The sequence below is a fragment of the Protopterus annectens genome, chromosome 4.part0 (assembly GCF_019279795.1).
Source record: "Protopterus annectens isolate FY-2018-M chromosome 4.part0, PAN1.0, whole genome shotgun sequence".
Taxonomy (NCBI): Eukaryota; Metazoa; Chordata; order Ceratodontiformes; family Protopteridae; genus Protopterus; species Protopterus annectens.
In genome coordinates, this window is record NC_056733.1 from 516,061,019 (window position 1) to 516,080,221 (window position 19,203).

Genomic DNA, 19,203 nt, shown 5'->3' on the forward strand with positions numbered 1-19,203 from the left:
CCTTGTCAGGTCTGTAAGGGGAGCAGCTATGGTACTATAACTGGGGATGAACTTTCTGTAATACCCTGCTGTCCATAAGAATGTCCTCACCTGCTTTTTGGTAATGGGTGCAGGCCATGCCTGAATGGTTCTGGCCTGATCTTACCACTCCCCACTCTATGTCCCAGGTAGGAGACCTCTGCCATACCCAGCTGACATTTGCTTGGCTTAATGGTCAACCCTGCCCTCTGAACTCTGCCCAGCACCTCCCTGACATGTTGAAGGTGCTCTTGCCAGGAATGGCTGTAGATGGCAATATCATCTAGGTAAGCAAGGGCAAACCCTCCTGCTCCTGCTAGGATATGATCTACCAGCCTCTGGAAAGTTGCTGGGGCATTTTTCTTTCCAAAGGGCATCTTTGTGAACTCATACAAGCCAAAAGGAGTCACAAAGGCTGGCCTCTGTCTAGCACTGGGAGTCAAGGCCACCTGCCAGTAACCCTTGGTAAGATCAATGGTTGTAAGATACTTAGCCCCACCCAGCTGCTCTAGGGCCTCATCTGTCCTAGGCATGGGGTAAGCATCTGACTCTGTGTGGCTATTTAATTTCCTGTATTCCACACAGCACCTGGTACTGCCATATTTCTTTGGCACCAGCACCACTGGGGAGGTCCAGAGACTGTTGGACTCTTGAATTACCCCTAGTTACAACATTTCCTGTATCTTCTCCCTCAGAGTCTGTTTGACTCTCTCAGGCACCCTATAAGGGGCCTGCCTAATAGGCCTTTGGGGTCCTGTATCCACCTGGTGCTGCACCAGGTGAGTGCCCCTTGGTTTCTCAGTGAACATGTCCACAAACTCCTGTAACACTGCTCAGTTTTCTCAAACCTGGGTAGGAGATAGCTGCAGGGACATTGCTACCCCTTCCAGTGAGGTGTCAGTTTGAGCCTCACTGAGGAGATCAGTCACCAGATCTCCCTCAAAATCCTACTGCAAGCCACTGCAAATACTCGGCACAAGGGTCTCCCTATCGTGGCAAGGTTTCATCTTGTTAACATGGTACAATTTGTGCCCATGCCTCCTGCCTAGTAGATCCACCATGTAGTTAACATCACTTACCTTTCTTACCTCCTTGTAAGGTCCCTCTGAAGCTGCTTGCAGCTTGTTGTGTCTGACCGGAATGAGAACCATTACCTGCTGCCCTACAGCATACTCTCTAGCTCAAGCATTCCTGTCATACCATACCTTTTTCTGTTGTTGGCCTTCTGCCAGGTTCTCCTGGGCCAAACCCATGAGTTCCCTGAGCCTTGTCCTGAGATTTAGGACATATGCCACTACAAACTCCTTGTGAGGTTCACACTCACCTTCCTACTCATCACGAATTTAATCTAGAGGTCCTCTCACCCTATGCCCATACAGCAACTCAAAGGGTGAAAAACCTGTGGATTCCTGGGGAACCTCTCTGTATGCAAACAACAGATGGGGCAAATATTTGTCCCACTCCCTCTTAAACTGGTGCGCAAATACTCGTAGCATGGACTTGAGTGTAGAGTTTAACCTCTCAACAAGACCATAAGTCTGGGGATGGTAGGGGTTGGTCTTCAGGTGCTTCACCCCACAGTACTTCCACAGACAAGTCAGCAGGTCTGACATGAAATTGGCACCTCTGTTAGTCAGTATTTCTTTTGGGAAACCTACCCTGCTGAAAATCTCTAGCAAAGCATTTGCCACAGTTTCTGCCTCAACAGAGGACAAAGCCACTGCCTCAGGGTATCTTGTAGCATAATCTACTACCACTAGGATATACTTTTTCCCTGTAGAACTTGGGGTACTCAGAGGCCCCACAATATCCATAGCTACCCTCTGAAATGGCTTCTTAATCACAGGCAAAGGCATCAAAGGAGCTTTCACCTTGTCTCCTGCCTTGCCTACCTTTTGTCACTGCTCACAGGTCCTGCAGTACCTTGTTACATCTCTGGAAATTCCAGGCCAATAGAAGTTCTGCATAATACGTCTCTTTGTACATTTTATGCCCATATGACCTGCAAAGGGAATATCATGGGCTATGGCTAGAAGCCCCAGATTCTGGGCTCTAGGCACTACCAATTGCTGTATTATCTCACCTTCTAGCCCTCCCTCAGGGGTCCACTCTCTGTCCATTAACCCTTTGTCCCAGTATAGAGATTCCCCCTTCCCTTGAGAATCAGGTCCCACACTAGGTACCTCTCTTAGGCCTTGCAATGTAAGGTCTGAGAGCTGAGTCTGTCTCAACTCTCTCTTTGTAACCCTCCCCAGCTCCCCTTCCACAGGAAGTCTGGTATCGTCTGACAGTGGTGCCTCACTGTCAGCCTAGGTACTACTACTCATCTCTACCCTTGCATTCCCTCTGTCCAAGGGAATATCAGTGCCCACAAGCAGCTGTGGCTCACATTCAGTCTCACTGCTACCTGGTAGCTGCCTCCCTGAAGTAACCACCTCATCAGTCCCGGCTGCAAGTATGTGGTCTGTTTGGGTCTCCCCCAAGTTACCAGACTCCACTGCTTGTCTCTGAGCCTGACTGTGGGTAACTGCACAAGCACATGGCACTGTACTATCAAAATCATTCCCTATCAGGACATCTGCAGGGATATCCTCAAACACACCTACTTGCTGGCTTCCTTTTCCACCCTCCCAGTCAAGGTGAACCCTAGATAAAGGTATTTGGAATGGGATCCCTGCCAAAGCTCTGACTGGAGTAGATTGCCCAGGCAAGTAGTGCTCCTCTGTAACCATTGCAGGCTTCACAATGGCTATGTCAGAGGCTGTGTCTCTCTTAGCAGTGGCCTCTTTGCCATTCACTATGACAGGATATAACCTCTTTTGGTAGTTGGGTACCCTTGTTGTCTCAAGACAACCTACTGTTGGCATTTTGCATTTCCCACTTACTGACTCCCTCACCTTTTGTTCTGCACCTTGCCTCCATGGACATATGTATGCCACATGGCCCCACTGGTGCATTCAAAACATTTAACCCTAAATCCTGGATGTGTACCTGGACTAGTGGCTTCTCCTGCTACTGGCAGATTCTGTTGGGGCAGTCTAGGCTGCCCACCATGGGTTACTTTAAATCCATGAGCAGTAGTTGGGGTCCCTTTCCTGTGCAGGGATGCCCTGCTTGCTAGGTATAGGTCTCCCTTCTTCCCCATCTCCTATGTAGTAGCACATTGTCTAGCAGCTAACCAGATCCTCATGTCCTCAGGCAAAGTGCTAAGGGCTTGTTCCCTCACCAAAATGTCTGCCAGCCCTTCAGAAGTGGTGACCCGACATCCACTCACCCACCTATTAAAATAAGTGCTCAGTTCAGCAACATATTCACATACACTTTCATATGCCTTGCGTCTATGCTCACAAAACGTTTTCCTGTAAGTTTCAGGTGTTAGCTTAAAGAATTCTAACAAAAAAGTCTTAACAGCAGTATAATTAAAACAGTCAATGTCAGACATTTTGGACAAAATAGTTACGGCTTTACCATGGAGTAAGGGGGTCAGGAACGGTACCCAGAGCCTTTGGTCAACATCATACTGTTTACATACCCTCGCAAACATATGAATGAAACTATCAAAATTAATCCCCTCTGTAAACTGTGGAAGAAATGTACTGACCATTTGTGCTTCTGGGGTCCGGTTACTCCCTTCTCCATTACCTCCATGACTCTGGCGAAGAGTTAGCATCTCCTTTTCATGCTGCCTCTGCCGCTTCTTCTCACAGCTTCCATTTCCAAATGCCTGGCCTCCAACTCAAGTCTTTTTAGCTACAGATGGATTTTTAAGTCCTCTGCACAAAGGTTGAGCTGTTCATTCCCCGAGTGTTGTATATCTCCACGGCCAGTCTGATCATCCTCCTGGTTGCTGTTTTCTGATACAGCTGTGACCAAAGCTGCAATCATGTCTGCCTTAGTCAGGTTTCCCTGCACCAGTCCTTTAACCTGGCACATCTGAGCCAACTTGTCAGCTTTTCATACTCCTCTGCTGACATGCTTGCCTGCTCTCCCTGACTAACCAAGCTCACAAAAGAAATAAAACAATTGTGATCTGAACTCTGAAGATTCACTGCATGGCTGAATTAAAGTACAAAAACACCTTCAATGATCACTGTACACAAGTTACAGGAATTCACTATTCACACCACTACAAACCAATTGCTAACCAGTTAATATGTGGTGTGGATATCCCTCCACTGCCAAACAAACAATATGTGAGGCCCATGCACTGACCCAGCAATAAAGGAGCCTCAATCCTCACCACTAACACCAGTGAGGGGCATCCACATTGGGAAATATTACAAATTGCACACACAGTAAAGTACAATTTTCCTTAAGAGCACACAGAGATCACAGTCAGTCTGGGGTTGGTTTCTCCTTTTCTCTCCAGATCCCCAATAAGACTCCCCACTGGCAAAGCTATAGGGTCCAGATCTCAGCCTAGTGGTTAAGCTAAAACCTCCAGCACCCTCTCTGTCCAACTAGTGCTTCGTGTCCCTGCCCAAGTAGCTGACACACACACACACACACACACACACACACACACACACACACACACACACACACACACACACACACACACACACACACACACACACACTTTGACATAAGAGTTATATACAAACACACAGACACTCATGGGGAAGGCTGGCACAGGTTCTCCAGCTATGCCCCTTCCCCTTCTTCTCAGACTATACGGTAGTACCACTTGCCACCAACCACTAATATCAGCTACTAATAAGACCCTTATCAAAGGGTGTCCAATATTACAGTGCAGTATTATTATTCAAATAGTAAGTGTGATGAACAGCAAGGCTTATTTGGGGTGGCTTGGACAGTATCACTATATACATGCAATGCACTCTAGAGCTTAAATTATCTGTACATAAAACAAGCCACAGTTGAAAGGTTTAAAAATATTTAATAATAAATAATAAGAACACAAGACAATACTCCTTACTACACAGTGCTAGTCAAGAGTTCAGAGATCACAGAGAAATGCTTAAAATAATACTGTAGAATAGTTCTGACATCAATAGAGAAAACAGCTAGACTAGCCTTATTATTTCTATCTATATTTAAGAGCAAACACAGTTCTAAAATAAGCTTACATATAGAGCAAGGCAGTGCTGGTGATGTCAGTTCTGAAAATAAATGCAAAATGCTCTGATTCTCTCTTTCTCTGTCGTTAAATTGATAACACAGTACCACTGATTTATTTCAGATTATATTATTATTATCTTTCTCAGGCTAACAGAAACTCAGAGTGTAACAGCACTTTTGATCTTGCAGCTGGTCAGGAAGCCAGAGCAATAAAAGATATTATACATGTAAATTCTAGCCATTAACTCTGGTCTCAAAACAATAGGAAGAATTCCTTCATTCAGACATCTCAGATCCAAGTTTTGAGATCAAAGAATTATACAATGCTTGACTTATCAGCTTTCCTCCAGCAGAGCGCAATGTGATTACATTTTTGAAGTTCAACATTTGCCATAATTTTCTTACATTTAGGAGAACATGCATGTGGCTTATATTAATATTTGCAAATGACAGAATTATCTACAAAATTCTATCTAGCTAGGCTGGCAGCCTTCACAACTGTATTACTGTATTACTTGCTAATTCTACTAATCTGCTTTATTATATGTCTTTATGCTTGGTACACTGGTATAGTTTTGGCCACTTCTGTCAGTCCGCTCCCTCATATTATGCACCTGTATGAATCCCTAAGAGTCTGTCTGATCAGATAATGTTGCACATTAAGCAGCAAATCCCCAGAGTACCTTAAAATCTTTTGGCTGACTATTATCATCTCCAGAGATGTATTTCTTTTTTTTCAAAGCTATTGTTTCAAGATATAAAACATTTAATAAAGAACAGTGCTTAATGATCACATGTAGCAAAACACAAGGAATTAAATCTATTACACGCAGAAATAATTTCTAGAAAGTACACAGAAAACAAAGTACATACATGACATAGTAATACAAGAAGAAATGTTTATAACTGTAATCAGTTTCAGATTATTCCAGTGAGTGGAAATATAGAAAGTGACAGAAGTGAATAATGCAAATAATAAGCTAGGCTTCTCATTACTAAAATTAAAATTTAAGTCACAACTGTAATAGCTTGAGATTCTGTCACTGCCAACATTTAAAATATTGTTCTTCAATAGCACAATGTTGTTATTTTTAGATGAAAAAATGGCATGCTGATGGACATATGGAGATATGGGACTGAAAGATCAACTGAAATCGTTATATATATATATATATATATATATATATATATATATATATATATATATGGGTCTACTTCACATAACAGAACCCTCAAATGTTCGAAATTCATATGGCCGAGACCATATGATCAAACATTTGAATGTTCGAAAATGTGAACTAGATAATAAAAAAACACACAAACTGTGTATAGCAGGGGGCTTCTCCCCCTTGCACCCCCCCACAACCCCCGCTACTTAAATATACCAACTCCATGATCGCACTACAGCGAGAACAAGGGATATCTCCAGGTCCGCGCTGTATGTGATTTCCCATTCAGAATGTCGGTATTTCAAAACTTCGAACATAGGGTCTGCGATCATATGGGTTTCGAAGTTTTGAATTTCGGCATTCTGAAGGGGACCCATATATATATATATATATATATATATATATATATATATATATATGTGTGTGTGTGTGTGTGTGTGTGTACATTTGTTAACCATACAAGCCCACTGGACCAAGTGTTCATTTTCAGAGATGAGAACACACTCTGGTTATATGACAATCTGAGTCAAACATTAGGTAAATGTAGGTAGAAGGAGTCAAACTCTATACTCTGGGCAACAGGAAGCATCTCATCGGCTCAGAGCCTTAAGACTCTGCCCTAACTTCCAGAAAGAACTTCCGTGCTGTGTAGCAATAGTTTGCAAACAGGATTTTCGTATAGTTAGCACTTTGTATCATTTGTCATAGTTTTTTATTAGCCTGTATTAATAAAAACACAAGTGTGGAACATCAAATAGAGTTCATGTATTCCAGTCACTTTTCAATCACATGTAAACCATTAAGCTTCATTCTTCAAATGGGCATATGCTTACTATTATATGAGAAGAAGCAAGCCCCCTTACCCTAGTGAAGGGGTCTGTACCCCTTGCACCCCCTAAATTAATAAAGTAAATCTGAGGACATAAAAACCTTAGGACAAGCAAAACATTTTTTCATAGTTGCTCATTTGATTTATTGGGCCTGGTTGCACAAGTACCACTGCAAAGCGACCTGAAGACATAAACTGATGTAAAGATAGTGTAACATAAACTCATGCAAACACAGTGCAACATAAACTGATGTAAAGACAGTACGACAAACTGATGTAAAGGCAGTGCAACATAAACTAATGTGAAGGTAGTGTGACATAAACGATGTGAAGACAGTGAGACAAACTGATGCAAAGGCAGTGCAACATAAACTGATGTGAAGACTGCAACATAAACTGTTGTGAAGGCAGTGCAACATAAACTGATGTGAATACAGTGCGACATAAACTGATATGAAAGCAGTGCAACATAAACTGATGTGAAGGCAGCGCAACATAAACTGATGTGAAGGCAGCACAACATAAACTGATGTGAAGGCAGCACAACATAAACTGATGTGAAGACAGTGCAACATAAAGTGATATGAATGCAGTGCAACATAAACTGATGTGAAGGCAGTGCAACATAAACTGATGTGAAGACAGTGCAACATAAAGTGATATGAAGGCAGTGCAACATAAACTGATGTGAAGGCAGTGCAACATAAACTGATGTGAAGACAGTGCAACATAAATGGATGTAAAGACAGTGCCACATAAACTGTTCTGTTTAAGTCAGAGGCACTATTCAGGTCCCTAGACCTTGTATTTCTGGTACTCTTTGACTTACAAATATGCATAAGATTCATAAGTGTGGGGTTCGTGGATGCCTTGTAAGATAGGCATAGATCACCCCTCAGCAATCTATAGGAGACTGAGTAGAGGGAAAGGGCTTTAATGCACTCTGCATAAGGCAGCTTTGTTATGCCTTGTATTCTTTTTGTAAGGAACCTCTGAGGTCACTCTAGTTCCTGCATATGCCTAGTCAGGTACATACCGAAGGGAGCATTGTACTCTATGATTGGTCGGATAAGGATGGAGTACAGTGGGATAATGACCTCTTTGGTCCTAGATGCCATGCCCCTACTTATAAGTTGCATAACATAAAAGGATTTCCTCACCACTGTGGCCATGTGGTGGTCGAAGGTAAGGCTACTGTCTATGTGTGAATCAAATCCCTGACCACTGGGTTGACTCTTAGGGACGTATTATTAACATAGTAATTAGCCAGGATGGTTGACTTCCCAAAAGGTACAATTATAGATTTCCTAGCATTGAGTTTAAGACCATGGCTTTGGCTCCATTTGTTAGTCAGAGACAGACATTCTTGAAGGATGTTAGTGTCTGCAGGGGAGTCGATGATAACACCCAGCTTGCAATCATCTGTAGACTTAGTCAGCTATAAACCTTCAGCATTTCAGAGAAATAGATGCCAAAAAGAAGCAGGCCCAATACCAAACCCTGGGGGGCTTCACCAGTGACTGGCCTCTTGGTGGAGGTGGCCTCACCTACTTTGACCTCCTGGTTCCTATCAGTGAGCCAGTTGGCCATCCAACAGGTGAAAAAAGGGTTTATACCTAAATCAGTGAGCTTGTCTATAATGCTTGAGTGGGGTATTTTACCAAACACCTTGGCCAGGTCGAGGTAAGCTGTATGCACAGTCTTACTTTCATCCAGTGCTTTGGAGACTCTCTCAAAAAAAGTCCACTAGATTTAACAGACGTGGCCTTCCTTTAACAAAGCCAAACTGAGATGGGTCCAGCATTTACAGGTTACTTATATCCTCATTTATCATGTCCATTAAGATTCTTTCCATGGCCTTACAGATGAGGCTGGTAAGGCCTGTAGTTACCCTGATCACTGGTTGGACATCCTTTGTTCAGGGGAATGTCTGTAGCCATCTTCCATTCCTCGGGTACAAAACCTAACTGCAGGCTCCAGTTGAAAAGTGATTCAAGTGGACCAGAGAGGTCATGTTTATTTACTAAACATCCTGGGATGTTATTGGGGCCCATCAATGCAGTGTTTTTGGCCTATGAAAGTGCATCAGTGACCTGCTCTATAATAATGGTTGGGGGGATTATGGTATGTGGTATTTCCTTTGGACTCTCAAGGGAGAGTGGGGGGAAATTTGTGCTGAACCTGTCAGCCAACAGGTTGGCAATGGCCTCTGGTTCAGTGTAGGTGATGTCATTTACAATAAGTTCTGCACACTGCTGCATATTTCCCCTGAGGTTACAGACATAGCTTTAGAAAGCTTTGTGATTGTCCTTTGCCTGAGAAGCAATTTTTTCTTTAAATTTAGCCTTTGAAGTATTAATTAACTTTCTTAGCTTCTTGTTTAGATTGTTCAGGTGGTGTTTAGTATGTATGGCTTTGTTCCTCCTATCCTTGGCCAAGGTTTGTTGTCTTTTGTTGTATAACCAATTTATATTGCGATTCCAACAGGGTGGCTTGCCTTTGAGTTTGTCTTATTCTTAATATGAGCTTGCTCTATACATCTATCAATATGGTTGTACAGAGATTTTGTAAATAGTGCAGCATATGCTATTGTGTTTACTCAGTTTAGGAGGTTTTTGGAATTTAGCTAAGGTGTCACTTAGTTGAAACAAAGGCTAGTCTTGGAATGGTTCCTAAAGGTTTTTTTGTTTTGCTGGATCACCAGATTTAATTTTATTTCAAGCAATACTGCCTTATGATCAGCTTTGATGACCAAAAGACATTACATTGGGTGAGGAACATCAGCCCCCCATATTAGTGAATACAAGGTCAAGGAAGTTTGTTCCCCTGGTAGGAGAATGGAACAACTGTTGCATGATTTTGATATTAACAAAGTTTAGGAATCACTTGGCTTGTGCATTACAAGTGGTGTAGGACTCCCAATCTATCGAGGGGTAGTTGAGATCCCCCATGAATCTCATATTAGATTGTACAGCTAGTACATTGAGATAGGTATTATGGGTTTCCTGGGACATGAGTGGGAACCTATAGGTTGCAAGGATATGGTACGAGACCCTGTTTATGGAAAGTTGCACATGTATGAGTTCCAGTGGGTGATATACTTTAACTAGACTGGATGTGAGTCTGGTTTTAATATAGACTGAGACTCCTCCATTATAGACTGAGACTCCTCCATTATAGACTGAGACTCCTCCACCTTTAGTTCCCTCCTGTGTAGTAGCTGGTCTAAAGGTGTGAAAGGCATTATACCCTTGCACTGCTGAGGTACTCTCTGCGACTTTAAACCATGTCTCTATTACCAAACAGATGTCTACACTCTCCAAGGAGAGGAAAGCTTGCAGTGAGTGGCATTCTTGTTAAGACCTCTAGCACTGAGCTGTTACACCTTCAGATATTCCTTCACAGGTTCAGTTAAATCAGAATGTTTATCAGTTTGGCATTGTAGAAAAAAGGCACTATGGGGATGGAAAAGGTTTTTGCTAATATCCAAAGTCTAGAGGGGTTAGATGCAGACCATCTCTGGCAAAGCAACGTGGTCTGTCAACCATCTCCTCCCAGACCATCAAATATTGTATCACTTTGGATTAAAACCAGAAGTTAAGCCAATTATTAAAATCAGTAATTTTTCTCTTGGTATGGCAGTATGCTATTCATTGCTAGGCTCATACCTGCCTGAGACACAATTAATGAGCTTGAATATGTCTCTCTTCATATAGTCAAGATAAGTAAGTCTCAGGTCATTAATACCCACATGGAGTATGACAGAGTCATACTGGTACCTGTAGTTCAATGACCTGAGTGCCTGTGTGATTTGACAGGTCCTAGCACCAGAAAGGCAGCTAACTATGACTCTGTCCTTACTCAATTTGGTGAGGGGGACATTGGTGTGCCTCATTATAAAATCACCAATGACCAGGAAATTTATCTGTGCAGTGGTTTTCTTAAGGGTTAGAACTAGAAGCATTGACTACAGTGTTATTATGTGTAAAAGTGGCTGGTAGTTTAAATGGAGTGAATATTTGATGGCTGACGACCCTTTTTTGATTGTGCTGTGCAGGAGGTCTTAGTGTTTTAAGAAAATTACCTGTAAGTGCCTCAGTATAAGTAGTTTTATGTGTAGGATCTTTACGCTGTGCAGCAGGCTTGGTCCAAATGTTACTGACAACCTCTATAGTATTAGTTTTTGTTGTATTATAGAGTTTTGCCTCCAGCATGAAAGTGTGATTACAACTCTCAAATACTTTATTCATTTTATTAAGAATAACTGGGTTGTCAGTATACATGGGGCAATTGCTAAAATGCCTCAGAATATCCATCTCAATCAGACTGGCCACAGAGAGAGCCAGGAGGTGTGTATCCATGGCTATTGATCTACTATGGTGGAGTGAGGAAAATGTAAATATTGAATACGTCACTAAGATAAGGAACTTGAGCAATGCTATGTGCAAACTAAATGCTCTAGTAGTTAAAAATGTATGTCTATTCAGTAATGTAACAGAATGTAGACCACAACCCTTCCTAATGTAAAATAACTGGCTTTCAGCCCAAGTATTTAAACCAGAGCAAAGGCAAATAGAATAACAGGCACAATAAGTCTTCAACCAGCAATTCCCAGCTCAGACTGGCATAGGCTATCCTCTCTTGTCACAAGAGTGTAAACTAAAAACCTTCCTTATATAAGACAACTAATTTGAAGCTCAAGTGCTTAAATCAGAAATAAGAAGTTTAGAATAACAGTTTCAGTATAATTGGGCTACTAAAATGCAGCAATAAATGCAGCAGATGAAATGCAACTAAACACTTTAAACATATGCAGCAAAAAAGCTAAATAAAATAGGAAAAAGCACAAATGCAGTAAAAGTAACTGAATAAAGAACATTTTTAAGTAAATGGGACGGTAGGAAACAGGAGACAATTCAAGTTTAAGATACAAAAGTGTGGGGGGGGGGCTTCCCAGTTGATCTCTCAGTTCTCTGTAGAATGAGCTGATGGGATGCGACTGGTAGGAGTGTCCAAAATTGGGTTTATAGTATGGGTGGGCAACTCAAAAGCCACCAAGTTTAAAAGCACAGCAGCAGAGAGCAGTTGGGTGGGGAAAAATCAAATGCAGACAGAGATCAGCAATAGTTAGGCAGATACCAGCTCAAACAAGCACTACAGCTAAATGAAGATGCCACTAAATATTTGTTGTTGAATGAGCAATGCTATTTTTAAGCTCCTCCCACTAATTAGCTGGATGTTATTCACTGCCTGTAAAATAATTGTTTTCTAACTGACCCTATCAAAGACCTCTAAAAACTCCAAAAAGAAAAAAAAAACTTAAAACAAAATGCAATAAAAGAAAAAGATAAAAAAAGTAACCAAACCTTAAATGAATAATTCTAATACACAATATAATTCAGACAGAGATCAGCAATAATCATGCAATGAACACTAAGTCAAACAAGTACTTTTGCATACCCTTTGAAGTTTAGATACTGCAATGTGATCATTGAGGTACTATCATTCAGGTGGGATGTTAAACCATGGTCCCATCTGCCTATGCTAGTGGTAGCTCAGGTGAATGCAAAAAACTCCTATAGTACTTATCAAAATGAGTAGGGGGGGGTCCTTTATTTATATACAACAATACCTCTTAATTACAAAATATTTACATATTTACAAATATGTACATATGTACAAATATGCAAATATACATATCTGTTTACACATATTCATAATTTCCTTTACAGTCATACAAAATTTTTATCCATATTAGACCTCCACTCCTTTTTCCATAAACACCCTATGATTACCATTAAACATAATTTCATTTATTCTTTCACTCCATACAACCCATATAACACAAAATAACTTTTTATCTATTCTTTTAACATATTCTTTACTTTCATACTTATAATATCCATATTTAATCATATCCATGTTTTATCCACTTTTTTATATCTTCAAAACACTTCTTTGCATAGCATTCTTCATAACTTTACATTTCAAAAACACATGTTCGGTACTTTCTTCTTTTTGACAATGTAAACATATTCTACCACTTTTTTATATGGCATATTCCTTTTACTGGCAATTTATTCTATTACCAGTCTTTATAAAAAATCTTGACATTCTACTTTCTGAGTACACCATTTGCTTCTTATTTTTATAGGTTTTTATCTGTTAGATTTTCCCATAGTTTTACATACTAATGTTTTGATGTTTTTATACCACACTTTTCTATCTTTTTATATATATCATCATTTTTCTTTTCGACAAAAAATATTTTTTCTTGGTAACATTTATTTTTTTCATTTATGCTCTCTTTTTCTCTTTTACTCTTTTTTACCATACTCCAAACTTTATCATATTTATATTTATACAGGATTACTACTAATCTATTTACCCACTTTAATAGTTTGTACAAATTTAGTGAAGCAGTGTATACAACTAGGTTAAATAACCATAAACTTACTTCTTCTTTATTTAATCTAGAACCCCATATACATGAAAAAAAATCTAAAATATTTTCTTTTCAAATACTCTTGGCAGCATAAATACACTTGTTATTTTCTCACCAGTACTGAATTTATCAAATATGCCTTTTTTTCTAAACGATTATTTATATGTTCTCCAGAAAAGACTGTTTGCTTTATTTCTTCTATTGTTTTTTTATCCATTTAATTCTACTTACATATTTATTCCCAAATTGTATTCCAAACACAGAAATTTAATTCACTGTAAAATATATACTCCCGATCTTTACTACATCACCTAAACCTTTATTACTTTTCTTTTTATTTAAAGCCATTCCTATCATATAAACACTCATGTGTGTAAATTATTAATTCCTTTATCCAATTTCTTTTGCAATTATTATGTCAGTTACATATATTAACAGAACAAGTATTCTTAACCTTTCAGGTGTTATATACCCCACAACTTTCATTATGTAATTTATTTCACATACAATCACACTAAAGCAAAGAGTATACAACTCATTGGACATCCCTGTCTTGCACCACTGTTCATATGTACCTCTTGGCTTAACCAGACATTTACAAGTAATTTTACTTTATTATTACTATACATCGACATACATAATTTCCTAACTTTCTCATTTATATTATATTCTTTCATTATTACCCATAAAATTTCATGTCCAGTTGTGTCAAATGCCTTATTAAGGTCTCCTATCATGATTTTCACTTCTTCTTTTCTGTTTGTAATATCATCCTCAATTTCTCTATAGTTAGTAATTCTTGACAACCCTTCCACTTTATACTATATATGCAAACTTCCAAAATATTTTCCATTTTAGTTTCAAATCACTTTTGTCTCATTTTCATAAAGATCTTACAATCATTATTATTCAATATTATTGGTTTCCATGTTTTAATTCTATTCTAGTTTCCTTCTTCTGTATGATTTAAGCATTCCACTACATAAGTCTTTATATATAAAACCTTCATTAACCATTCATTCAAAATTAAAAAAATATATTTTTTGTCAATCCTTAAATTTTTATGCATGAGGCTTGTAGCCACATCATTATTTACTTGTCCTAGTACCTTATCTAACTAATTTAAATAAATTTCCTTTTCCAACTCTTTATTCTCTTTTTCTGTTAACTTTTTTACTTTCCATGTTGTTTGTCACTACTCTCTTTTTTCTTTAAACTGTTTGTACATATTGTACTACACTGTTCATAATATTTTCATGAATTCTTCCTAGTTCTCATTTTACATTTTTTATTTCTTTCATCTTCCTTTATTAATCTACTTAAGTAACCTGATACGTCTCTTTTTCCTTGTAAAAATATATTTGCTTATATAACAATTCTTGTATTTTTTCTTGATTTCTTTCATATAATTCTTTTTCTTTGTCAAAGTATTTTTATCATTATGTTCTAAATCTTCCAATGCGTTATTATATTTTCTTTTATATTTTTCTTTCTCTACATTTCTTGCATCATATTGCCACTGTAAAAAACATGCTTTTATATTTTTCCTTAACTTCATCTAACATTCATACAAATTTTAATTAAATATGCTCATAGTAATATGATTTTTCCATAACTGTATTACTGATCTCTTTCCTTCTTCATTCCATGCTTTCTCATTTATCCTTGATTTCTATTTTTTCAAGCCATGTTGCAAGATGATCAGAAAATCTTGTTTCAACTACCTCCCCTTTTCCTACAACTACACCTTCTGATACTATAAAATAATCTATTTCAGTTCTATAATATCCTGTTTGTAAGTCTGTGAATTTTTGTCCCATTGTTTAACTTACCACATCTTATAACTACTAACATTTTTTCTTATATCATTTCCTTTCTTTTTACAGTTGTGTCTTAAATCACAATTAAAGTCTCCTGTTATTGTAATATTCATATTTATCACTACATAGTCTAACATTTGATGAAATCAGCTTTCCCTTTATTTATAGCTAGTATAAGCATATAATGTTATAATTCTATATACTTGTTCTTTACATTTTAAATATACAGTGGTTAATCTTCACATTTTTGCTAAAGTTACACCCAATGTCTTTACTGTATTTCTGTTTCCTTTCATTTTAAATATATAATGGTTAGTATTCACATTTTTTGCTAAAGTTACATCTAATGCCTTTACTGTATTTCTACAGAATACTGCTATTCCAGAACGTCTCATTTCCCAAAGTACAGTTTTCTTCCCATTGTTTCTCTGTTTATCTTTCTTTGTTTGTTTAGAAATCTTGTGTCATCTAGTATAATTACATCTACATCACATGTATTACACCACTCCAAAATTCTTATTCTTCTTACCGTACTCTTATTACTATTCACATTTACAGAAAGTACTCTAAACGTTTCATTTCCTGTTTCCTTAGATTCATGCTTTCATAAGTACATAGCTCATCACTATGCTAGCTTCCTTAATAGGCTATTCCAGGCCTAACCAATTTCCTTCTCAAAGGTGAGAATCAAACACTCTACCTTGTGTCTGCAAATCAAACACCTTAACCATAACACCAAGCCCTAATCTTTATCTGCACATATTCTTTTTCATCCATCTCCTTGCTTTTTTCTTTTGTACTTAACCTTTCAATTACCTATAGAACTCTTCTTTTTCCCTTTACTCTCTCCCAGTTTATGTCTCCTTCATAACATATTTCAGACCCTTCTTGCAGGTCCTCTTTATTATTTTTTTTCATCTATTTTTGTTTCCTCTACTTCTAAAATGTCTTCTCTTTGTTCAATTTCTTCTCTTTCTTTTTCTTTACTATTTTCATTTTTGTAATCCATCCAAATGTGTCCAATTTTGTTACATTAATAACATTGTAATTCACAATTTTTGCATTGTGTCCCATTTCCTTATAAATATAGCATCATTTTTGTCACAGTTACTTATCAAATGTCCGTTTACACACACACACACACACACACACACACACACACACACACACACACACACACACACACACACACACACACACACACATACACATACACACACACACATGTTGTTTGCAACACCCCTGTTCCTCTCCATATTTAACATGCTTGGCATATGTATATTTTTTCTCTATTTTTAACACAATATTACATTCCCAGCCACCGGTCCATAAACCCCTTTTGTCATAAACTTTTGCAAAGTCCAGTACTTTCTTACATAAAGCTTTCAAATGTCCTTTCAAAGTCTTACTTTCTACCGCTGTTCAAAATTGTACATGAATCTTCTTTTTTGTTTCCTTGTTAAATGCTTTTATCACACAAAGATTCCATGGGTTACAGTCTCTTTTTTCATATTCTCCAAGAAAAATTTCCATTGAAATACAGCCTGAGATATAATGTCACAAAATGTCTCTGTTAATAAGAATAGATGATCTTACCTCATGTGCTTTTACACCCAAAGAAACTATTAAACTGTCCCTCATTTCATACCTGTCCATTTCTTTGTCATCTCTACTTGGATCCTTACCAAGTACTTCCATTTTTCATTTTCTTCTGCCTTCTTTTCTGCTACTACACTTTTGCCTTCTTTTATTTTCTCTGCATGTTTTGTTTTCAATTTCAACACTATTCTTCAGAATTGTCTCTGCATCCTCCTTTTGTATTTTCTCCATAATGTCCCCCCAGGAAACATCTCCTTTATTTTCTGGCTCACACTGCACCACCATTTCTTTATGTAAATCATCCCACAACCCTCCCAAGTGGAGGGATGTAATTATGCATGCATCATTTGCTGACTCATCTCCATCAAACAGGTTTCTTTGAAACATTTCTTCAGAATCCTGCACACAGTCTCTGGTCTTGATATTTACTGTTTCCTTCAATTCCATTATCTCCTTTTCTCTCATTTGCCTTCCTATTTCTCCAGGCCTAATCTGCATCTGGAATGGAAACAGGAAGTGCTCCTCCAAAAGGTTTCCCACTGACAACGATGATGAGTAGGGGAAGTTCCTTGTTGTCCTGGCTAAATTTTCACTAGTTGGCATGTGTACCACTGTGGGTCTCTGTTGAAAACAGGCCATACCTAAAGGGACTAAAGTGATTAACAAAGGAAAATAAATACATTTTACTATGATTCACTTAAAGTGATTTGTCAGTGTTTTGAAAACTACCTTTGCACTACAGCATGCAGTGCATAAACTCCCAATCAGCACTTTTCCCCATCAGGAAATGTTTTGGTCATCACCTTCATATTTAAAGTTAATTGTAAAATATGCAGTTTCCTTGTACTGACATAACCAAGGAAAAACAAGGAAGTTTAACCTCAGTGACATAGGTTTAGGAAATGCATCTGTTGGGCCCATAAACATTAATAAAAAGTTTACAAAGCCTTTTATTAAAAGATGGCCTAAAAAGTAAGGAAGGGCAAGCTGGAAAATACATTGCAGCACCGGACTCATTGAATACTGCAATGTACATAGAAATTTTAGCAAATCACATTAAGGAGTACCACTGGGGAAAAAACCTGTAGCATAACAACTTCACACAATAGGTGGACTTTTACGACATCTCAGTAGATGTGTTTTCTTTTTTAATCCATCTGCTATAATTTTAGCGACACTTTTTTCATAGCAATATGGGGCAGTCAAGACCACCACCTGTGAGATGATTCTGTTTTTTAATACCTACAAAGATGCTCCAATTACGTGGCAAAGAGGACAAAAAGTAGGCAATAAAGACTGTCAGCAGTATGTATTTTTATTGTGTTATCCACTAAAAGAGGCACATTCATTCTGTAAGTAGTCATGAATCAAAACAGAAAAGGCTATGACAGTTGAAAGCAGACCTTCAGATGTATAACAAGCTGACATGCCTTGATGTATTACCTTGGCCAGTAGAAGCAGCGTGCGGCTTGTCCTTGTATCTGCATGTTGATCTCGCAGGCTGAAGAGCTTGGGAGTGAGAATTGCAGGGGCAAAGAAACGCAGGAAAAAGAAGCCACTTATGGCCAGATATTTGGCATCCTGAAAGAAATAACACATACAAGAAATAACACATACAAACATCAAACCGCTGTTTAGAAATTGCATCTCTGTGTTAAAAGATAAGGTTACTGTTACTGACATTCCACTGGATGAACAAACCCAAGACTGCCACAAAACTGCTGTGAGAAGAAACCAGTGAACAAAAAAACTAGCACAATGTGTCAAGTGGCATGCATCAAAGCCATGCAGCTGTTAGTCTGTAGCAGTTTGATAGACATATCATGGCAGCACATGACAATGTAATAGGCTTATGATGGTGATAGGTCTATTGCTGCAACCCACTGGTATGGAGAGAGGTATAATATGGTTGTACAATGGCAGTAAGAAAGGTGTCAGGGCAGCACAATGTCTGAGAAAGGTGTATCATGGTGCCATAATGGTCATGCAATAGGTGTATCACAGCAGCACATAGAAGAGTGATACATGCATCATGGTGATAAGTGTATTATAGCATCCCATTGGTAATGAGGCAGATACAATATGGTGGTGCAATGACATCGAATAAGGTGTTGGTGCAGCACGATGGGTGATAAAGGGATATTATGATGTTGTGGTGGTAGTTGTAAAGGTGTATTTTGACAACACAATGCAGCTTGGTAGATATATCATGACACTAGAATGTTAACATGATATACATAT

General features: G+C 38.5%; 1 protein-coding gene across 1 annotated transcript in view; it reads right to left on the bottom strand.

Moving 5' to 3' along the window:
* RASAL1 (RAS protein activator like 1) overlaps positions 1-19,203 on the bottom strand; it is a 1,855,221-nt gene that overhangs the window by 284,602 nt on the left and 1,551,416 nt on the right. Inside the window, exon 14 of the mRNA XM_044068436.1 lies at positions 18,406-18,543. Coding sequence (XP_043924371.1) covers positions 18,406-18,543 — 138 coding nt within the window. The remainder of the gene's footprint in view (positions 1-18,405; positions 18,544-19,203) is intronic.